The sequence below is a fragment of the Pollicipes pollicipes genome, unplaced genomic scaffold, assembly GCF_011947565.3.
Source record: "Pollicipes pollicipes isolate AB1234 unplaced genomic scaffold, Ppol_2.1 Scaffold_7262;HRSCAF=8765_pilon_pilon_pilon, whole genome shotgun sequence".
NCBI lineage: Eukaryota > Metazoa > Arthropoda > Thecostraca > Pollicipedomorpha > Pollicipedidae > Pollicipes > Pollicipes pollicipes.
This window is the reverse complement of record NW_023597055.1, coordinates 951,587-975,692: the sequence shown is the minus strand read 5'-3', so window position 1 is coordinate 975,692 and position 24,106 is coordinate 951,587. Positions and strand designations below refer to the sequence as shown.

Below are 24,106 nucleotides of genomic sequence, written 5' to 3'. Positions count from 1 at the left end.
GGCGCGACGGCCACGGGCGGCTCTGGGCCCCATGAGGCACTGCCGGGAGTCCGCCGTCGGCGGGCCGGCCGCGCCGAGACTCGCCCGGACGCCGCCCGGCCGCCGCGCCGCCGCCCGCCCGCGACGTCAGAGTCGTCTGACGTCACAGGCGAGAGGTGTGACGTGTGGGACGCCGTCGCTGGCGGACATGGACTCGATCAGGAACGGTGCGGGTCTGTTACGGCGACAGAGTGCGACGCGCAGAGCGCCGACACCGTGCTTGTCGGCCGTGTGGCGTTAAAGCTTGCGGAAGTGATGGAGACGATACGGGTGGGGATGCGCCTGGCGATGGAGATGCTCGAATGCCGGGTGCGGTGTCGTGGCGGCATGCGCGATTGAGGAGCGCGTGCGATTGGTCGGGTTCGCCTCGTCTCTGTGTCGCTTACGCGTGCCATGTAGTTCTGCCGTGGCCGTCGCCGTGTCCGGCGCGGCCTTTACCGTTCACCGCTCGGAAAGCGGATGGCTTCGCTTGATAAGCTGTTGTAAGCACGCGACACGTTTGCGATGATGCGTCCAAGACTCGGATTGTTGTTTTGCCCATGACGCCTCGGGCCGCTGCCGGCAGCAGCGTCGCAGCGAGCGTGTTCAGGGTCACCGCGCAGTCTCGCGCAGACGCCTCGCCACGCTCCGCGCAGCAGCACGCCGTGGTGCTCCTGTCTGCCCTCTAGCGGCTGTGGCACCCGACGCTCTCTGTTTGAGGGCCGCTGTGCTTTCTATCTAAGGGACGCAGTGCTCTCTGTTTAAGGGACGCAGTGATTTCTGTTTAAGTGGTGCGGGTTTATCAAACTGGGGGGGGGGGGGGGGGAGGTGCTGCACTCGTGCTGTCGCACGAGACGCTCTGACTGGTGCGTGGTGTGCGGTCAGTGCCGGCTGTCGCCATGCTCACGTCTCCGGTTCACATCACGTTCACGTCTCCGGTTCACATCACATTCACGTCTCTGGTTCACATCACGTTCACGTTTCGTTCACGTCTCCAGCGACGATAAAATGCCTTTAGCTCCAAGTTGGATACGTCTGTGGAATTAATACAATCTGGGGAGATGTGTTGTTGACTTCGAGGAACAGCACAACGGCACGGTTGCACGAAGATAAGGGGCCTCAGCGTTCGCTGGAACCGCTCGACGGACCTAGCGCAGTAGCGCTGCCGGCGTTAGGTGCGGTAGTATTCGGAGCTCTGCCCGGCACTAGCCCCGCGCCACCGTCTGCTAGCCCGCCAATTGCAAAATCGCCGCAGACGTAGACATGTCAGTGCACACCTGAAGCCCATTCTTGTTGCCGGTTGTGATTTTATTCTTTTGGGATGTGAATGCCCCTATTGGTCATTAGTGGCCATTTCGGGGATGTGGGTTGGAGGAGGGTGAAAAGTGGCGGACAAGACTGCGTGCACTTGGGAGTGACCCGTCGGGGCCAAACCCGCGCAGGGACTCCATATTTGGGGTATGTGCAGGCGGGTGGATGTTGGGTCTCCGGTCAGGGAAACATGTCCACTCATGGCTGGTGCTGCTAATGCTGGTGCGTGCAGTTTTCCCCGGATAGACGGGAAGCCGCAGCACGCTGGACGAAGCGCGAATAGGAAAAGGAGCGCGGCGGGCGAAAACCGCGCAAGGAAATTTATTGGTACCGATCGAGGTCAGGTTTGTGGCACGCTTGGGCGTTGTGGAGAGATGCAAAGTCGACCTGGCGTGGATACACGGGGTGACCGCCGCCCACCGCCTGGGTACCCACGTGTAGCTCCGCCGACCTGCCATTGCAAACGGAGAGCACCTCGCCCTTGCAGACGATTCTCTGCGGTGTATCGAGTCGTGGCACGGAACGGGATCTGCCTGCGGGCGCCGGCGCACCGAAAATGTCAAAAGGAGCCCCTGCAGCCTGACGTGCAAGAATCAACAAGGCAGTTTTGAAGAGGTTATGAGGTCCAAGGCCTCAGCCACAGCGACACGAGCTGGGCGACCGAGTGCTGGAGGGATGGGTGATGTGGAGCTTACCGTTCTCGTCACGGGGTAATGTTACAAGCGCGTGGCGCGGAAGCGTGCCGGCGCCGCCACCTGCACTCAGTGATATGTAAACGCGGAATGTTTGCCGCGAGTCTCTGTACGTCTCCGCAGGGCGTAATTGGAAATTAACAATTACTACAACGCATCGTGGTCACCGGCCGGAAACCTGACACTGCTAATCGCTTCACCATGACCCGTGGTAGACTGACTCGACGCGCCCGGTCAGAGCTCCGTACGGCTCCTCGCTGGGCCAGTAGCGGCTGCTCCCGGCAAAAGCGTCCCGCACATGGACAAAGTTTTATTTATAAATCAGCCCCATTGGACCGCAGCCGTCGGGCGACGCCTCGGCGCGCGCCCCGCCATCCCCGTACGACCCTGGCGCCCACGGCCACCGCTGCGCAAATGCTAAAATATCACAGGTGCTGGCTGGGGGGCCGCCGGACGGCCGAGGCGCCGCCTCCTGCCGCCGCCGCGGCCGGGCGCCGGCCGGCGCTGCCGATGGTCCGGACAACCACGTCCGCCGACGTGCCGCCGGCGGCGGGCGTGGCGGCGGCTCGCGTCGGGGCAGTCGGCGGGGCGTCGCTGTCCGCTCGATTGTCGGGCGGCGCGCGCCGGTCCAGCCGCGGTGCCGCCGGCGACCTGAGGTTGTCTGGCGGTGTCGACGTCGGTGCGCTGGTCGGGCCGCGCCAGGGAGCCGGTGCCGGCGCCGGCGGGGGCGCCTTGCCGGCCCCGAGCGCGTCCCAGCGCCGCAACCCGGCGGAACTTCGCCTCGCTCCGGCGGCGCGGCGATGGCAAGAGATCAGCTCTGCGGCGTTCGCTGGCGGCGTCTTCCGCGGCTGGCGCGCCGGCCGCCTCCGCCGGCCTCCCCTGACCTGACCCGGGCGGCGCTGGCGGCGGCGCAGCCCCACGCCCCGGCGGCCCCTCTCACCACCGGAGGCCACTCGCAATGTAAAGCTTCCAAACGGCGTGCGCCACACGGCGCGACCCCACGCGCCGGATAATATTAACAACATAATAGTGATCACCACCCTGGAAGGCGCGCAGCCGCCAGCGGCAAGGCGCGGGCGGCGGCCAGCTTCTGCGGGCGGCGGGCGCGGGCGGGGCGGGGTGGCGGCGGCGGACGGCGGGGCGGGCCGCGGCGCCGCGCCGGCCGGCGGCGGGCCCGCAGCGGCGGGGGACGACCCCCTGAGAATCACCGCCGGCCGGACGAGCCGGCCAGCGCGCCACCACACTGAGAGACACAAATACAGCGCGTCGCTTTGTATGCGTCAGTTCAGGTCCCGGTCCTCCAGAAATTTGTATTCGAACTTGAAGCCCTCCTTCTTCCGCTGGCTCCACTTTTCGAAGTCGAAGTACACGTACGTGCCCTGCCGGCGCGGGAGGGCGCGTGTCAGCTGCGATGTCTCTGCCCGTGGGGACCACCGGCGCGGCCACGAAAACCACGTGCCACACACCGGGGAACGGAACAGAATAGTTCACCGGTAGCAACATCTCGCGAAAGAAAGTCGTGTTTTGTCCTTCGCATTGTCCGATTCGACTATCGACATTACACGACGCGGTCCCCATGCTTGCGTCCACGAGCAAACCTCAAACGTCCGCGCTTCGACGCAAAACCATGATCAATATCGACGCGACAACTGCGTGTAGTTCGCCGAACCATGCGGAATTAGCCACGGCAAGATCCATGCCACCTCGGATGGCAACGATGCACATGGTCCACACAACCACTCGCTCGACAAGGTGCGAGGCCCTCTTAGCTACACCCGTCGCGGCCGTACCTGCTCATATTCGTCGGTGATGACCTTGGGCTCCTCGTGCCGCTGAAACCACATCATGTACTTGGTGTGGAACCTCCAGGACTGCTTCTTCAGCGCCTTCGCCGCCAGATACTGGGCCTTTGTACCTGCGGGCGGGCACGTCGGCCTTCAGTGCCGCCACTCGCACACCTCCCGTGCCCAAGACAGGCGGACGCGCACAGCGTGCCGGCGCGCGGCGCCCGGCCTGCCGCCGCCGCCAGTCTGCTGGCACGCCGCCGCGCCGCAGCCGTCAGCGCTGCGTGATGACGTGCCCGCGTCATCATGCTTGTTCGGACGACCAGTGCGCACTGCTGGACTGGCATGCGTAGACCGGCGTTCACTGGCGAACGGCACTAGCGGTGCTGTCTGTCTGTGTGTTACGTCCTGGTCTGTTCTGTTCTGTCCTGTTGTTTTGCTCTGTCTGTCTGTTCGGGTGCTGAGAGGCGGTCGTCGGTGAGCTACATGTGGTGAGTGGAGCAAGATCGTTTGGTGCGGCGTGTGGCTGATATGTCAGTAGTGACCATCCGCACTACCACTTCAAGCGAATTTCGAATTTTCGAATTTCCCACCTTTGGGGCAAATTTCAAAAACACACTGCAAATTACGCTGTCAACGCTTTGTGACAGCACTACACTCATTCCCTTTGTGGCAGCCCCAGAGTGTATCCATAGTCCGCGACAATCGCAGTTGTCGCGACCGCCGTCGTCATGACAACCGTCGTCATGACGGCAGAACCTGCCGTGGGCCGTCGTCAGCTCTTACGGGTTAAGAGTGGTGCCTCTACTGGTATGGATGACGACAGTACAGATGACTGTTTGCGACTGGTACAGCGGCCGGCAAGGGCCAGTTAGTGAGAAGCGCATTTGTTGAAGTTTGAACCAGCGCGTCAATGTAGACCACGTGATATTCCGCTTCCCAAAGCCAAAGTGCGCTTCGAAACGAGCCACTTTGGTGAACGCAGTAGGGGAAAAATCAAAAGCTTTGGTAAAACGTATCGTTGAATTCGCGGGATAATAGCCTAGTGTCTGCGTATCGTTTTAAGCATTTGTTTTCAGATTAGTGTGTTGCAAACATTGCAGGACTCAAACGTTGGAAAAAGCAGGGCAAATGACAAGCATTGCTTTCATAGTGGGGAGCATGGAGTTCATGAGAATTCTCCCGGGGGAGTGGGTACTTCAAATCAAAATTCGGAGCTTTCAGACATATTTCGAGAAAATGTTTTCTCATCGATCAAATGGAACTCTTCTGATCCAACAATGGGTGAACAGAAAAAAGTGTCATACACCCTTTAATCGGGATTTGTGAAGGATAGCCAGTTTGAGAGTGACAACACTGGGGAAGAGAAAGGTTCAGCAGCAGCTGCGCGCGCCAAGGCCGCATGGCCTAGCTTTTTCGCAGCAAGTGCGAGTAAGTCAGCGCGTTACAAACAACATCATGCAGACAAGCTACACTTCATTAAAGTTTCTCGGACCACAAAGCCACACGTCGGCAACATAAATACAAACTACGTGCCTGCTTTGAAATTACAGCAAACGTACCAATTCTCGGAGCGCTTCCTTACCTTCCATATAATAGAAGATGAAGAAGAGGGTTTCAACAGACAACTTGAGAAAAAAATCGATGGAATCACTGCCAGGTGGGGGTACCTGCGGACACAAATGACGCGTTACGTCACAGCTCTCATCTGTTACCAGTGCGGAGACGCCATCTGTTACGAGTGCAGTTGCCAGCCGTCCAAATGCATTCCTGGGGTGCTAAGACAACTGTTTCTCCCCCACCCCACCTACCCTTCAAGACGCGGGGAGTGGGAGAAGTGGAGCGGGTTTCGGGAACCTTTCCACACCGTGACGCAAGAACCGCCGACGGAGCCCTTAACCCGGGCCAAACCATGCAGGCTACCATCATCCTCCATCCGACACACAGCACGCGAGACCACAGGCCGATCAGCCCGCAAGCAGGTCTCCCACAACGCCACCAGTCCCCACACCACAGCTGGGCGTACAACAGCCCCCGGTAGTCAGTCGCGCTGACGCGCCTTGAGCGCCACTCCCGACGCGGACAGGTCCCCGCGCGCGCCGCGTCCCGCGTGGCGCGGCAGGCGGCGCCAGGCACGGTCGGCGCGTTGGCCTTATCGTCGCGAAACAGTGAGGCGGGCTGCCCGCTTAGAGGCTATAGGCTGGTCAGCTGGTGAGCCTCTGCGGCCTGATTGGTTGACTGGTCTGGTCAGCTGGTGAGTCTCTGCGGCCTGATTGGTTGATTGGTTACCGACGGTGCCCAATCATACCAAACTACGAGCACTGGGAAGACAAAGAGCCCGGCTAACCCGGTGGCAAGGTCGTGTCGGGTACGCACACGACAAACGATAAACAGGAAATAGGGAATCGGGCGATTGGAACACCTGACGTTGGGTTACCGGACCTGGGGCCATGGTGACCACGGCCTTAGGTCCGGTATGGGCGCTGATCCAACCGTGGAATAGGTGGAGACGGCGCTGACTTACGGAACACGCCCCAAGATGCTAACGATAGCAAAGCTGCCGTTTGAGCCAGCCGGCCGTTTAACCACGCAGGCGTCTTATTAGTTTCATTAAATAGTGCGCATTTGCGTTTCCAAGACTGGAATAGGCTCTACAAACAAGACATGTTGTAAATCAGTACCTATTTTCGTCTGACACTGCATTAAGCGTCACTTTATCGCAAAGGGTGAAATACAACACTGACACCCACTCTTTCCTCTGTTAGAAGGCCTACCCAAGAAACTCTCCCGACACGCAGGTTTTCAAATTTGGACCGTTGGTAGGCCGGGCCAAGTTTTCAGGAACCCGAATACCCGAGCATAGGTACGGACACGGGTACGAGTGCGGGTACGGGTACGGGTACGGGTATGAGTACGGTTCGGGATGCTGACCTATAACCAGCAGTTTGTCGTGACGGTGCTGGCCTACAACACATTGACCGGCGGGAGGGCACCGACCTACGCATGTGCGGACAACGGCGCGGCCTACCATCCTGGGGGAAGTAAAGCAGCATGGTATACAGTACTGACCTGGGGGCAGTTGGGCGACGTGCGGCCCGGTACTGACCTGGGGGTAGTAGGGCGGCGTGGGGTACGGGTTTCGCGGCAAATACGCCCTCAGCCGCTCCGAGTCGGATGGGTGTGGCATGTGGTAGAAGGCGGCCTGCCGGCACACAACACAGGTCAGGTCATGGCACGTCACGTCACGTCACGTCACGTCACGTCACGTCACGCACGCCGGCTCCATCACAACGCACGAGCACACGTGTGTAACAAACCACCCGGCAACGCGCTGCGCGTCACGACGCCAGCGACCACGAGAGCGCCACCGGTCGGCGGCGCGTCTCGCACGACAGCCAATCAGGCGCGAGTTCAGGGCGGGTCGGTGCCCCACGCCGCCGGTGGCGATCACCACTCCATCGGCGCCGCGCCGGGCCCGCCTGGCAGCGCCGCCGCCGGCCCGCCCCCATCCCACGCACCTGCAGCATCTGGTACTGGTAGTCGTGCTCCTTGGTCATGGGCACGGGCCCCAGCGGCGCCACGCTGTACAGCACCGGAATGGTGGCCTCGTTCGTCGGCGGCGCTGCGGCAGACGGCGGTGGTCAGCGTCGCGACCGCCGCGGGTTGCGGGGTCGGCCAGCCCTGACGCGTGCGTCGTCGCCACGTCCCGACGGACCCGGCGGGTCCCACGGTCCCCTCGGGGTCCCCGGCACCCGCCGCACGCGTCAGGGCGAAGGGTGCCGGCCCCCAACAGGCGCGGACAGTCCGCCGTGAGCACGTCTGAGGTCACCGCTGTCGCTTGTTGGGACACAGTTGCCTGACCTGCCTCCAGCGACGGGCCCGAGCGGCACCGCTGAAAGCCTTCCGAAAGCGTCGTCCTCATCAGCACAGGACGTGGCGCAAACAGACGGCCACAGATGAGACATTGCGTGCGGCGGCAACAGACCCAGCGGCAATGATAAGCAGCTGTTCCACCGCCTCCGACACTGTCGACACACGCAGGCTGACAGGCCCCGCCTGTTCCGCGCCGTCCCCTTTATGCGGACTCTCACCTCGCTCAGTGCGTTAACCTTCCATACGCGTACGTGCTGAGGGGTCCCTCAAAAGCGGCCGTGTGTCGGCAGAGAGACACTCGAACTCCATCATCGGGGACGTGGCCTCATCCACTCAACGACCCGGTGCAGGGCGGCGACCCCAAAACGGTCACGGAGCATCAAAGTGCGGAGCTCCGCACCACTCGCCATGCCTCCCGAGTGGCACGCGCCGGCCCGCTAGCTGCCGGGGCTCTCGGTCCCGCCCGGCTCCGCACCACTCGCCATGCCTCCCGAGTGACACGCGCCGGCCCGCCAGCTGCCGGGCCTCTCGGGCCCGCCCGGCTCCGGACGGCTCGGCGCTCTCACTTTTATTGACGTCGGCTGGCGAGGCGTTGAGCGTTGTCCGCTCCAGGTGCTGTGCCAGCGACTTCATCGAGCTCGGGTCGGCCGGCTGCCGGCGTAGACGGGCGTCAGTCGCCGGCCGGACTGAGACATGGGGCACGCCGGGGACAGCGACAGGGACGTCACACGTCGCAGGGACGTGGGATGCGCCGGAGATAGGGACAGGGACGTCACACGTCGCAGGGACGTGGGATGTGCCGGAGATAGGGACAGGGGCGTCACACGTCACAGGGACGTGGGATGTGCCGGAGATAGGGACAGGGACGTCACACGTCACAGGGACGTGGGATGCGCCAGAGATAGGGACAGGGACGTCACACGTCACAGGGACGTGGGATGCGCCAGAGATAGGGACAGGGACGTCACACGTCACAGGGACGTGGGATGCGCCAAAGATAGGGACAGGGACGTCAAACGTCACAGGGACGCGGGGTGCGCCAGAGATAGGGACAGGGACGTCATACGTGATAGGGACACGGGGTGCGCCAGAGTCAGGGACAGGGACGGGGACGTCCCTGTCTCCAGCAGAAGTCTAACACTAAATGGCCGAGTGGCCGAACACAGATAAAAACATCAGCCCACCTAACAGCGGGCGAAGCTCGAGCCGCACCAGCCGCCCTTCTCACCTTCTCCCCGTTCACTTGCTGGCCCTGCTGCTGTTGTTGCTGCTGTTGTTGTTGTTGCTGCTGTTGCTGCTGCTGCTGTTGTTGCTGCTGCTGTTGTTGTTGCTGCTGTTGCTGCTGCTGTTGCTGGAGCTGCTGCTGCTGCGCCGCCTGCGCCGCCTGTTGCGCCGCCTGCTGCACCTGCTGCTGCGCCTGCTGCTGCCGAGGACCGGTGGCGGGACTTGGCGCGGCAGGCGGCGGCAGCGAGGCGGAGGCGGGCGCCGTCGGCTGCGCCGCGCCGCCCGGCGCCGAAGACGGCACGGCCGCCGGCGCCGGCGTCACCGTCACCGACGACGACGACGGCGTCGTCGTGGTGAGGATGTGTACTGCCGGCGCGGAGGTCGCTGGTCAGTGCCACGACGCGCGCCAACCGTCGCCACGCGTCAGCGCTCCGCGCTCGAAGTTAAGGGCGTTCATAGCGGGCAGTACATGCTGATGGCAGAGCGAAGAGGACTGCAGAACATTCCTCCGTGGAAAACGTGTCTTTCGTTACACTGTTGACGTCGCGAATGCAGCCGCATCGGGCCCACACGCACGCACAGAACACAAGCAACGCCATTATCTCCGACAACGCCAGCCGCAGACATCAGCTGACGCGAGCAACGAGACGCCTCCCACCGCCACAGCTCGCCTAGGGTGCACACAGGTTGCCTGATCCGGCTCCAAGAAGCAAACCTCACTCGGCGTAAGCCCATGCCGCCGGGCCGGGGGCAGGAGCGGCGCGTGCTCTCTCTCTCACCTGAGGCGGCGGCGGGCGGCTGGGAGGCTGCCGCCACCGAGGCGAAGTTGGGACTGGGCGCGGCCACCAAGCCGCTGCCGGCCGCCGCCGACGCCAGCGGCGTCGACTGGGACCGCGAAGTGCCGGCCGGCGGACTCGGCTGGCTCGCCGACACTGCCGGCGGCGGGACGCCGTCAGCGCCCAGCGGCGCACACCGAAACAGAGCAGACGGGTGACCATCCTCGACACAGCGGTCTGGTCACCACCCTCCATACAGCAGTCTGGTCACCACTCCCCACACAGCAGTCTGGTCACCACCCTCCATACAGCAGTCTGGTCGCCACTCTCCACACAGCAGTCTAGTCACAACTCTTCACACAGCCCCAGGATGCATCTCCAAACAGCGGCCCAATACACCACTCCGTACAAAGGCCCACTAATGCCCGCCACAAAGCGGTCTGACGCATCCATCCACAGACAGTTCAGCCCCGACATACAACATGCGAGTGCTATGGTCAGACAGTCAGACCACAACACTCGTCAGGGACTACACACCACTCAGCGCAGCAACCCTCCCGCACAGGAGCGGCGCCCCTCGTCGCAACGTCCGCGCCCTCAACCCTCTCCACACAGCAGCCGACACGACATATCTGATCCCGGAGCAGCTGGGTCCTCATACTTCGCCACTGAGCATCAATTAATGCGGCGCGGAACAGAGCACGAGCGCAAAAGCAGCACGCACCCCTACCGCGGCGCCACGGCGGGGAGCGCATGTTCCCCCCAAGTACGTGTCCTAGCGCGTGAACAAATGACAAGGAGGGCAGCCAACAGACTATGCAATGACTAGTGACGAGCAATGAGATAAATGGAAGCCAGCCTCTGGAGATGCTTCCAGGCATCACTGATCGCTGACGAAACGGGACGGTCTCCGCGGCGACGCTAACAACCAGACGCAGGCAACAGGCAGAGGAGGTCGGGCCACCCGCTGTCTGCGGGGCGTGTTAAGCAGACGTCTCTGTTATCCATGGGCTCTGTTACTGCTGACCAGCACCGAGAGACCGTGCTTAACCTCATCTCTTTCGCGTCTCCGGACCACGCTGACGCGCGTCATATCTCGCGCCGCTTCGTTGTTTATTGTTGCTCATTAGTGTTTTCGGGCGCGTCGACTGCACTGGTCATTCTGCGCCTAATATATCCCGCGCCGTGTTCCCGGACATTCCATCTGCCCTTTACGGTGGCATCGGCCACAGCTCCGGTGCAAGCGCAGATGCTCACACCTGACGACGCCGCGGCTGATAGGAACTACTCATTTCCAATCGTCGTGCTGCATCATTCCGGTATCGCCGGGGGGGGGGGGGCTGCAGCTAGCACGGTCACACTGCGGCTATAAGCCCGAAAAAATCGATACTCAGCGTTGCGCGACACAGCAAACGCAAACACACGCACATATTGACCAAAGCAGACCATCACCACATCTCCCATTCGCACCGGTGGCGGCCGCCGGCTGCGGGGCCGCCGGCGAGCGCCTCGTCCGGCGAGCGAGCGTTACCTGCGGTGGCCTTTGAGCTGGCGGTCAGCGAGCCGGCGCTGGGTGGCGCCGCCTTGTTCGACGAGCCCGACGCGTGTTTCGTCTTCTGCGTCATCGACGAGTCTTCGGACACGGACCTGCGGCCGGCCGTCGGGTCAGTGGCCGCGGACGGGAGCGCCGCAGAGGAGGGAGGGGGATGGGGGGGGGGAGGGACGCTCACATTCCGATAAAGCATGGCGCAAGGCATATTTATTTGTCGACAGCAAGCTGTATAATCAGCCAACTAACTGGCCTTCAGCTACTTCTTATTCAGCTCACATAGAACGAAAAAATGAATATAAGCCAATCGGATCATAGAGACCTCACAGCATCCACCTTACAGGATGGGTCGCGTAAAATGGTTGACGGTAATCTCTGGTTGCTTATTGAAACATCGCGATGAACAATCCTTCGTTTTTTTTTCTTTAATTTTTTCCTCAATTTCATAGAGCTAGATCTCCAATATCTACGCCGCAGGTTAACAAAACCCATTTTTTCAGATTCCAGTGGACCTTCCTGCGGCCGCGTCGGACACAAACACTGCAGCACTCTGAACCGCGCCTCATGCTCTTCTCCCAGCACTAGGAGGGGGGGGGGGGGGGGGGGGGGGTCGAGCCAGACCGCTGCTCCGCGCGCCGGCCGCGCCGAGCCCTGACCGACCTCCGCGTCCGCTTGTTGTCGTCGGCGGCGTGGTTGACTTCGGCGGCGGCGGCGGAATGGCTGTTGTTGAGCGGCGACGGCGACGAGCCTGAGTGCAGCGAGTTGGTCGGCGTCTCGCTCGACTCCTCGCCCCGCGTCACGCCGTCCGTCACGCCCACCTGCCGGGCATCACACGCGCGCCCACCGGCGTCACGCGGCGGCACGCGGCAGCGCCAGAGCGTCGCACCATGTCGACTGTCGTCACAGCGGTACGCAGCGCCACGCAACCTTCAACGATGATGATTTTGGCTTCAGTACGGGCCGACTACACCGGTCACACGGCGCCCAATTCACACATTCGAAGAGTACAGCGCCGGCGTTTACTGTTGGACACTCGGCAGCGCACCGAGCCGACGTCCGTATCGCGGAGGGTCGCACAGCGGCCGCGGCGGCCACACTCCGGCAATGCCGCGCCGCACGCGCGGTGCCCGGCTGGCGGGCACGACCAGCGGTGCCCAGACAGCGAGCCGTCGCGTGTGCCCGCGGGAAGGAGGCGACTCCCCAGGGGAAGAGAAAGGCAGACGCCCAGACAGCTGCCTTTTCCTGCCTGGGGCTGACGATGGCAGCTTGTTTGTGCGAGCATGGTACGGGACCAGGTGAAACGGCCACGACAGGTCGTCACGCTGCACAGGGCGAATGTCGCAGCATAATTTTGCACACAAAAAAATCATGCGATGCCAGCGGGCTGAGAAAACAGTCCCACAAAATGCAGCTACATCGACTTTGTTCCACGGTTGTGCGACCGCCAGACACATAAACTACGCTAAAGTCATTGGCTCGCTGCAATCTAATGGTCGCCACTGGACGTACTGTAGCTTGATACGACCCTTCCCCACGCAAATTTTAATGTTCCACGCGATGACACCATGCCTTCATGGCGGTACACAGACCGTGTCGGCCTGCTAGGGAGGTACTCCGCATGCCTAGTTCTACCATCCATCACTGGGAACTCCTGCACCTGAGCATGAAGGGCGATCAGGCAGCGAGTGGTGCCCAGCTGGTGCCATATGTAGCCATGTGCGCAGCGCCAATGAAACCCATTTCCGCGGTCGCCTTAAGCCCAGCTGACATTTACTGGCCAGGACCAGCCCACGGGAACACAACGACGCTGCAAACATGTCAGCAGCAGAAACCCGCTCTGCAGCCAACAGCCGTGAGCCATGCGGCACCGGCCGGCCGTGCTTACCACGGGGAGCCCGCCGAGCCCCTCTGAACAGGGGCCGGGCGGTCGGATGTCGCGTCTCTCCCCACCAGCCGTGATTACCACGGGGAGCCCGCCGAGCCCCTCTGAACAGGGGTCGGGCGGTCGAGTGTCGGATCCCGCCATACCAGCCATGATTACTACGGGGAGCCCGCAGAGCGCCTCTGAACAGGGGTCGGGCGGTCGAGTGTCGCGTCTCTCCCCACCAGCTGTGATTACCACGGGGGGCCCGCCGAGCCCCTCTGAACAGGGCCCGGGCGGTCGGGTGTCGCGTCTCTCTCCACCAGCCGTGCTTACCACGGGGGGCCCGCCGAGCCCTTCTGAACAGGGGCCGGGCGGTCGGGTGTCGCGTCTCTCCCCACCAGCCGTGATTACCACGGGAAGCCCGCCGAGCCCCTCTGAACAGGGGCCGGGCGGTCGGGTGCCGGGCCCCGCTCACTCCCCACCAGCCGCGCGGCACGCCGCCGACGCCGACCACTCACGTCAGCGATGAACATCTCCTCCATGTTGTCCATGTTGATGTCGTCGTAGATGTACTCGTTCTCGTCGAACTCGGGCTCCTGGTTCGACTCGGTGTAGTACTCCACGTCCTCGCGGATCTTTTTCACCTGGTCAGGGCGGCGGCAGTGGCTCCGTTACACAGCCGCCGAGCCGGCAGCGGCGAGGAGGTGGCGCAGGCTCCAGACACGGCGAAGGGGACAAATACAAATACGCAAACGGCAACATGAACGCCGGCTCACGATGTTCATGCGCTTCCATCACAAGGGGGGGGGGGGGGGCGCTCGCCAAGCGGTGCTGCGAATTTCGAGCAGGGGCAGTTGGCTAGCCTGACTGACAGCTGACGGTCGCTGGTCAAGGTCAGCCGAATGAATTTGGCCCACTCGGCCAGCAATACCGACATCCTTCTATCGATCTAACATCAACTCCTAATTGGTCCCAATGATAGCCTGCCGGGACAGCATGACAAGCCGCGACTGCCGTACGCCCCATCGACCCCCTGATACGCTATCAGAACAAAGGCCTTTCTCACCCATCTGATCTCTACCCTCTTCACGCGATGACGACAACAACCACAGCTCGCGACACGATGACGAAAACAACCACACTTCCGCCGCCGCGCGCGGCAGCTCACGCCGGCTCAAATCTCACAGCTCGCCTCTCGGTTGACAACAAGCGACACCCGCCCCCGATCGACGCCAAGTCCAGGCCGCGCCGCACTATGTTATATCTCACTGACCGAGGCATGCAACTGCCGCGTCACAAACGCTGCGCCGACCAGGAGAAACGGAAGCGGCCAACGCTTCCCGCGGCGGGATTCCAACCAGGATCGCCGGCTTGCCAACCGGTCGCACCAAAGCCACGCCGCTCACCGAGTCCATGTCGACGGCGTTGTTGTCGAGCATTCGCAGCAGCGTTTCTAGCTTCTTGATGTGGAAGCGGTGCCGCTCGATCCAGTGCTTCAGCTGGTCGAGCCGCTCCGACTTGTCTTTGTCGCGCTTCCTCTTCGCAGTGAGGCCGTCCATCTCAGCCTCGAACTGGTCAATCTGCCGCCAGACCGGACGCCGGTCAGACACCGGAACATCGCAGGCACAGATGCTGCATGCCACCAGTCTGTACTTAATCATGACTATATTATACTAGGATGTATGTTACTTTGTAGCCCATCTGTCGGCACAGACCCATTCGTGCATAATTACGCGTGGTGCGAACACATTGGCGCAGATATAACGCGAGGCACGGCAATAGGCGGGTATGAAGCTACGACAACCGATCACTTTCGGACATCCAGCAGCTATGGCCACATAAAATTATCCAAATAGATACTGAATTATACCTAAAATAGAAAAAAACAAAAGGAAATCAATTTTGCAGGAAGCTGATAAAATCACGCAATACCTGGCACTCCAAGATCCCTACCAACATTCACCAGCCAGTTGCCAGCCCTACGACTAGCCTGCTCGACCAGGAACTGTCCATATACAGCAGAAGACGCGGATGGACACGAGCACATCATAATCACCTGGACCATAGAAAACTTAACAAATGGAGCAAATATAGCAGAATAACAAACAGGCCAGGGCACATACGAATCGCATCGCAACACAAAGGAAGGCAACTGGAAAGCGAAGCAATATCCACAGCCATCTTACATACACACAGAAGGCAGTGGTGGGTCGTAAAAAGGTATAAGGAACCAACCCCACAAAAATGTTCGCCTCCACCTTAAGCTTCCGTGAATCGCCTCGAATTGAGCAGGCTGAAGAGACTTCCGCCAGAACACCTGCAATCTGCCTGGATCTGAGCTGACTGGGGAGGGGTGGTGGGCGGTGGGAGAGAGAGCTGAGCCTCTCTAACACGGCCCTGTCAGCGGCGTGAGCAGCAGCCGACCGCCCGCTGGCCGGGAGCTGCTCAGCGCCGGGAGTGAGTGGCCGCGCCGGCGCCGCCGCCCCCCTCACCTGCACATTCAGCTGCTCTATACTGTTGGAAAGCCAGCGCGTGCACTCGTCGCGTTCCTTCTGTACCGGGTCCAGCTTGGTGGCCGCGCCCAGACCCTCCTTGGAGTAGGCCTTGGTCTTGGTCTCCCGCTCCAGACCCTTGAACCGCTCCATTTGCTGAAAGGGCGCGGCTGGACGTCAGCTGACCAGCGTCTCAGCCGACTGAGGCAGGGCACAGCACCTCTCCTGTTCTGCGGTGCGGCCCCGACAGCTGAACAATCGTGTCAATCCCCGTCCAAAGCGCTCCGCCATCTTCTCACGCAGTGCTGAAGCTGGATCGCGACGCTGAACGTTTTCGTGGTCACGGCTACGATCATGTGATGATCAAATCATCACATGATCATCAAAAGATCAAATGATCACGACCATTTTAAACGTCAAAACCACGACACCCCTCCTCTCAGGCCCATGACAGTTCTCATCATGCGTCGGGTCTCGGATATGCGCCGAACGTACACACACCACGGCTGAAATTTGTCAGTGCGCCTCGGCAACAGATAAGCACTCCCCCTCCCCCAGGAGATCATAAGCTATGCTGGATGCACTGAGCGGTTTGACGTTTGGACGTCTAACCTTTTCGTTTAAAACACCAGAGCGCGTGCGTGAGGCACACTGCAAGTTATACAGGGTCATAGCCTGTATGATGGTCCCAGCCAACGAGCTATCCGTACCGTTTCAATGAGCTTTCGATGTTCGACAAGACTGCTCTTGTCCTTGACCTCAGCAGACGCCTGCCAGGTCTTGATTTGGTCCCGCAGCCGCTGCAGCTTCTTGATCTCCTTCTTGAGGTCAGCCTCATACTTCTCCTTCTGATTGCTGTTTGTGGCATGGGTCACCTTGGACCAGATGTCCTCGAACGTCTCGACGCCCTCTGTCACCTTCTTTAGGCACCTGTCTATTTCACCTGGGGGCAGACAACGGACGGGGCGTCAGCCTCAGTCCCAGCCTGTATAGCCGCCAGACCACTTTCAGCCATGTGGCGACCTTTGAGAGCGTCACTTACGACCAAGCTGAGCCTGACCTTACCTGACCTGACCTGACATGACCTTAGCGCCGATCACCCGTCACCTGCAGAGATGGTGATGATTTGGGGCTTTAGGGCGCATCGACTGCTGTAGTTCGTGCAGCGCCCATAACTATGAATTCATGCAAAGCCACCCACCAGGCAAGTGCATTAATCGAGTCATCCCATAAAGCCCTGATGGTCAAGCCTAGTATCATGATGAAAAGATAACTGAGAAATCTATAGCGCGAAGAAACTGGAGCACTTTACCAAACTCGACAGCGTGCAAAGAATCCCCTAAAAAGTCACATAGCATGCGATTCTGGACGTAGTGTCCGAAACACTGCGCTCTCGTTGCAGTAAGGTGACGGCAAGCGACCAGTACGTGACGCACGGTCAGCGGGTCAGAACATCGACTGCGGCATGGTCTGTCGCCAGCCAATAGCACGTGACAGTGCGAAGCATATGTGTGGCCTATGCGTAACCGGCAAAGGGCAGCTTCTTCCCTCCGATTGTCCCGAAAACACGACTGCCATAGTCCAATACGGGGTTTCAAGGACTGCAGCTCGTTGGCGCTCAGCGAGTTCCAGTGAAACTGCCATCGCTCCTGCATAAACGACGACACTGCGGGGTACATGTCTTGAGCTGGTAGTGGTGTTATAGGAATGCGTGTACATAAAACAGAGAGCTTTGCTGATGGCTATAAGCTCGGAAGTGTAGACAGACGCAGGTGAAGGCAGGGTGAATGACCGGGTTGTGGATCCGCACACAAAAGTGCACCCTACACCTGCATCCGTCTTCGAGCGATCTGTATAAGTAATCATGCCCCGTCCAAGGAGGCTATGTGCTCTAAGGCTGCGCCTTTAAGTTCTGTCATGAGAACTCGTTGCTTTTGCATGTTTGATAGCGAAACATCCACTCTTGGCGATGCTAGCTCCCAAGGAGCAGTCTTCATGGGTTTAGGTCTGATGACACGTCCTAAGTTGAGGCCGCTCGCGCCTAAGGGTTCTCTCATTCGTACACAAAAGGGGAAGTTTGTGGGGACCGTTGACGTAGAAAAAGCATTCGTAAGCTACGCGAAAACACTGCTTTGTAAGTGGGATGATGTGGGAACTGCGCCAGCTTGCACATGTAGCGCAGTTCCCAGATCAGCATCTGCCTTCGCAATGCTAGTGGGTGCTCGTGAGCCTCCACCAGAAGACTATCTATGGACGATGTTCGAAAAGCCCCTGTGGCGATATGTAGTGCGGCGTGATGCATCGTGTTCAAAGTACGTTTGATCAAGTCTCAAGAACCGTCATAGATAAAACAACCGTAGACAAGTTTTGAACGAATCAAGGAGCGATATAGGAGTAAGAGTGTTTCCATTCACCATTTTTTCCATGAGCTTACAAAGCGAAGATGTGAGGGCGATCGGGCGATAGTCAAGGACGTTCGTTCCACTTTTCCCGGGCTTTAAAATACACACTACTATGGCCTATCGCCAGGTTGGCGGGAAGTTACCTGACTCCCATATAGTTGAAAAGTGCCAGCAGTGCTCGTAGAACACGGGGAGGAAAATACCGTACCATATCACTGCGGATGAAGTCGGACCCCTCCGCTACACTACGCAGCGAGCAAATGGCCGCTTGAGGTTCCATCGAAGTGAAACGCTTGTTGAAGGTCAGGATGTCCCCTGTATACAAATTAACTTACGAAGTTTCACATCGCGCCCGGTGCCGCAAAAACCGTGGATCGCAGGTGTCATTTCGGCAACGGTCTGACAAGGCTTCCCCAATGGCTTCTGCGACATCACTTGGGTGAGTGATGTCTTGACTTCCCGCCCGCAGTACGGGAAGGGAAACTGGTGGATGCGGTCCATCGATTCCTTTAATGCGGCCCCCTACATGTGACGTCGTTGTGTGGCGATTCAGTGAGTTGACGTAGCTGCGTCATGATGCATGTTTCGCCTCTCGTATAGTGCGGCGTGCGGCCGCTCATGCTTGCCTGAAAGCCACGAGGTTTAATGTGCTGCTGTGCTGGTCAAAAGCCCTAAAAGCTCTCCGACGTGCACGAATAGCATCGCGACGCCACCTGCAGAGAGACACATCGACCCCAGAAACACCTCGCACTGCCCCTGGTCGTGTCCGATCGATATCCACACAACAACCTCAACACACACACATACGCCGCCTCTCCAACATTCATAACAGGCTAGACGCCAGCGCTGCCCCCTGCGCCTCCCCCCCCCCCCCCCCCCCCCCCGCCACGCACAAAACATCTCCGACAGTGCCGGCGAGCGAGGCCGACAGCTCGCGACGCCGGTCGAGTCTGCTGCGGCTGGCTAGCGCCGGCTCATCGCTCTCCCGCCCACGCCGGCCACCGTGCTGGTGCGCGACGGAGGACCACTATACATCGTCAAAAAGAACCGCACGGGGTGTGGTCGCGTGGTGGCGCCGCCGACATGCTGGCATGGTTCCGGACCGCCATGCCGCTCGTGTCACCATGGCAACGGCAACGTGACGGCCCACCCGACCACGCGTCATAGCAGAGTCACCCAGCGAGCAGCGCCTCAGTGTGCAGATGTGGGTGTGAGCGTCTGCACTAAGAGCACCTGTGCTGAATACTTAACTGGTATTAATGTGGCAGTCACACGACAGTGCAATGTGCTTGACAATTAAACCAACTGATATGATATCTGGCCATCATGGTGCAGCATACAATAAGCTGTCTAAGATAGTCATGGCATGACCATATTGTGCATAAAAAAGGATGCAAAACTACTGCCAGACTCAAGTACAAAAGACAAAGACATAGACAACATATGACATTGGGAATTAAAGGGAAGGCTGCTTCAAACAAACATGTCTAGCACAACATATGTGATTTAATGGGAGAGGGCCATTGGCTGTGAACATCACCACAAATAGTTCCAAATGTTGTCAGGCCCTCTGCCAGCATCTCACAGCCAATAAGTCTGAACTGCCGAAACAAGTTTGCTGTGCGGATGGTGGCAATACTCTGGCACTGTTGCCAAGTGAATGGAATTGCCTCACAAGCTGCAGTCTAGATTGCCACGTTTTCTGTTCAACTAGAATGTTTCGGTAGTTTTTTCAAAAATGAGTAATGTAAGCTGTCACACAATATATAACACCAAAATTAAGGCACAAAGTTAGAAATCAAAATATATCTTGATGGGGGACAATGGTTTTTAAAAGTGGTAAAAACAGCATCCCCATAGAATAATTCCAAGAATGCAGTTATCTTAGAGAATCATGTGAAATCAGAATCATGAATCTGGGACCAGAATCAGAATCTGGCATGACTTGTCTAGTCATACACATACAATTTCATTACAGTGCATAAGTTGAATCCATATATGTGATGCAGTACTAAACAAATGTGATCTTAAGATTATGCACTTATATTTATTTTTGGCTCCTTTTAATTGCTGCCCACATTTTATACCAAAAAATTATGTCGCTGATTTATGCGTGACTATTCACATCAGGTCCACCGACATAATGGGTTTAAACAACATAAAGTACCACTCTACAATCCCATACTCTCTCTCCACCCTCCACCAACACAAATACACTTAAAATCAAAAATGCTTCAACAAAATCTGCACTTGCAGGAAGTCACTGACATTGACGACTTGCTACAAAAAGCAAATCTGTTCATTTATCTCTGCATTTCAAAAACAAATTAGCTTTCCTAACATAGATGTCAGCATAAAGCATGCCAATACACTACTTATATATCAGAATTTCATGAACTGGCATAACTGTGCTTCACTGACATTCAGCAACAACACCTTCAGACAGCCAAACTGTGGTTGTTGTTACTGAGACTTAATGGCACACCCATCTGTTGAGGCTGTATGCCAATGCCTGCCTCTCACCCTAGCAAGCAGTGCTAGCATCACAGGGAATCAAACCATGCGCATCTGATTCCTGGATGTACAGTTTTACCACCACACTATCCTTACTAGCTGCAGAACATTTCATCAAACATTTTCCTATTCTCTGTTCAACTTCTCAAATGTTTTCAGTGTGCACACCTCCAGCAGCAGAGAGCTTAAGCCAGCATGCCACTTCACAGCTGATGTTAAAAGCTTGTTGGGACAATTAGATGACACTGTGTGAGGGATGTCAGGACGCAGGTGTCAGGGATCCATTTCATTCCCCGTGAGTCTAGGGGTCTCAGGTCTGAACCCCCACAAGAACCTGAGCAATAATCCAGGATGCAGAACTGCAATTCCAGAATGTATGTAATCCTACCAGCCATTTGCATTCACTTCCAATTTTGGCCCCACAAAATATCTGAATTTTATGCCTGGGTATATCTTGCAATATTTCAAGTAACCTATGTGCAAGTGACATGTGTGGGTACAGTAATTCATGGACCTGGTAACTCAAGGGCCTCACTGGCATCATATCTTCCATCACACAGATCTGTGCATATCACTGCCAGTAAATGGATTGCATCTTGACACCAGTTGCTTGTTGAGACAATTGTGATACTGGTTTTGGTGCACATGCATGATTTCAGAATAGGAGATTGTCTTAAGCCACTTAGACCAAATGCAGTGCTAATGTGCCATGCTATCCACCTCTTATCAATGTAACACTGGAATGTACTTCTTTTGACACCCAAAAATGTTTGTCCAGGACTGACATGAAAAGCCCTTTGGTGGCATATTCTAGTGATACCTACTCAATGACAAAACAGCTAAAAGATAATTGTCTGGCTAAAGGCATAAGATATCTCAGGTATTGGGACATGAGTTTTAACAAATTAGACCCATATAAAGCAAATGCTGTGCACCTTGTATTACCTACAAGAGGTTGCTGTAAACACATATTCCAAACCTCTCACTTGCAATATCTAAGGTTAAAATGTCTTATCATAATATTACAACTAAATGACAAGATACACTATGCATTACTTTGACCCATGCTTTAATATCAGCAAACAGAAACTGGGAGATGTATCAGCAGATATGACACAGCAGTGTCACAACCCAAACATGCATGTGTTTCAAATTAATGTAATGTGTAATAATAATTCAATGTCATCTTTTGATATACCATTACTATGCCTATCACTCACTACAATGGACATGGACAAATGCCTCCCAGACTTACAAAAAGTTATCTGATATAGGTGCACTGCACAACTAAGGTTTTCTATGTAACAAAACAACATATAGGCTTTTATTTGGCAACATAGGCATGCATGCAGACATCTTCATATATCTTTCATATAATACATTCATTTTCACCTGCCTGATGCTTATGAGGGCCAAATCATCTAATAACCTGGGATAATAAGGCAGCACCCACTGATATGCCTACACAGTACTCAGATAAGTAACAGGCACAGACCAATCAGATACTCATGATAATAGACAAAGCCAAAGCACACCACAGGTTCTAATTTGACTAAAAAGTCTTAAATATTTGTGCATACATACTTTCAAAAGGTATACCTAAAATGACAACTTCCAACAAACCACATTATCATTTAGCTTACAACATTCCTTGCTGTTGTAAATTGAATCATCAAATGTCATATAATGATTGCAGACATTCATCTACAAGTCCACAAATTTGGCTTTGTTAAAAGGACACCAGCATACTTCGAATTACAGGGTTGCAGCTTTCACTGAGATACGTAGGCTCAAAGCGTCCTCAGAGGCGCAGCAATTGTCTACAAAAATCACCCCAATATTTGACCGGATTTCAGGCAACAACAGCGCTCTCACCTTGTAGTTTTCTGGACGCTGCCATGTTTCATCACCTGCTTTTCCTTACACTTTTATACATAACATAAAACAATGAGTATCAGCTATGATGCGGTCGGTTCGACCTCTGCAGCGGCGCAAAACATGAAAGATGGCCTCCAATTTGAAGCTGAACATCTACCGAACGTATATGCATACGCGTAAGAATATAGTATCTAGTTTTATCACAATTCACCTTTAAAATATGTCTGGATGAGAAAACAGTTCACGTTTTTCAGTATGCATAAGATATAAAACCACAAATAGTAACATAACTTTCAAGAAGCTCCCTTGCGCGGAAGATTACTATATCGATGCATCAGCTGACAAACGTAAACAAAAGGCATCGGGCACTTCGCGTAGCGCCGCTCGACGCGCACAAAATGAAACATGTGGAGTTCCGGGATGTTTGCTCGTTGTAAATATAGCTAAGTGGATCCACGGCCAAATGATTTTAAAGCGGACAAAAGTGAATTACTGCGGAATTACAATTTGTATTACCTGAATAGAAGCGTCGACGCCGTGGGGACTTGGGGGACGCGTCCCCACAATTTTCAGAACGTGGGGGACCGTCCGCCACAATTTTCAGAACGTGGGGGACCGTCCGCCACAAGCCCAGAGATCCGAAGTTGCAACTGCTGGTACATGCGCTCTGGCGGAGCGGGTAAAAGCGTAGAATCTCGCGCAAAAATGGCACGATGCAGCAAAATGCGGAGATGTAAAAGCAAACAGGTAAATTTGGCTCGGGCCGACGTTGAAACGGCTTCCGTGTTGAGCATAAATTATTATCAGTATTCTGAGCTATCGTCCCAGTACTGCAGTTCAACAAACTCGTTTTGCTTCGGGACTTTTCAGGTAGCACCACAGGGCCTTTATCGTGCCGTAAAACTCCACGATTTCCGGCTGCCCTGTAACCAGTCTAACTCAACCAAGGCAACATCCAAATGCTCTTAATGATCAGCCAAACGCAAACACAAACATTGGAAGGCCAGCCCACCACCTCGCATTAAGCCACATCACGCGTGTGGTCAGCAATACCTTCAGCACTGCAACGGAGTTGGGCTTCGGCAACGACAGTATGTGTATCTGTGTATATATATATATATATATATATATATATATATATATATATATATACAGAACTTTGTAAGCTTTTTACCGCGTTGCAATCAACGGCTTGATGTTATGTATTAAGATATTGCTTAAGCTTAAGCTTGATATTATACATTAAGGCAACACGGCATAACGCCACTTTATTAACCATCTGCTCAGGAGTTATTGCTTACATCTGAAATATAATATACCTGTCTGCCTACGCAGATCTGGAATGCCTTTAGGCTGTGAATGTTCCATGCATTCAAAAAACTGGAGCCGTTCGCAAGCCGCTTGCGAAAATTGGGTTCAACCGTTATCCATTTCAGCTCCCATCGCCCCAGGCGGGTGCTGGTTTATTCGTATTTTTGAGCGTTCAGAGTGAACGGAAAACATGAATGGTTAAGGCCAACACTAAGGGCGCTATTATCGAGAGTATAATTTTACATTCATTTCGTTGGAGTGTGTAACCAAACCGCAGAAAGGGTGCCGTATAGATCTGATTTAGGTGTTCGGTGTAGTTAAGACATTGTAGCTGCGGAACTGTAAATTGCGGACAAATACCGAAGTGGACTGGACGTCACCATGCATTCCAGGACAGACTAACCGGCGTATCACACTA

At 56.4% G+C, this 24,106-nt stretch overlaps 1 protein-coding gene across 1 annotated transcript; it reads right to left on the bottom strand.

Moving 5' to 3' along the window:
• Positions 1-3,165: 3,165 nt before the first annotated feature.
• On the bottom strand, positions 3,166-22,505 carry Not3 (CCR4-associated factor Not3). The gene is made up of 16 exons (XM_037238250.1): positions 22,375-22,505; positions 16,294-16,526; positions 15,584-15,739; positions 14,498-14,671; positions 13,610-13,735; positions 11,888-12,045; positions 11,210-11,325; positions 9,682-9,834; positions 9,231-9,268; positions 8,907-8,978; positions 8,245-8,329; positions 7,324-7,427; positions 6,912-7,007; positions 5,391-5,475; positions 3,812-3,936; positions 3,166-3,400 (listed from the first exon to the last, which is right to left on the bottom strand). The coding sequence occupies exons 1-16, from the start codon at positions 22,397-22,399 to the stop codon at positions 3,302-3,304; spliced, it is 1,845 nt and encodes a 614-aa protein (XP_037094145.1). The 5' UTR covers positions 22,400-22,505; the 3' UTR covers positions 3,166-3,301.
• Positions 22,506-24,106: the final 1,601 nt, after the last annotated feature.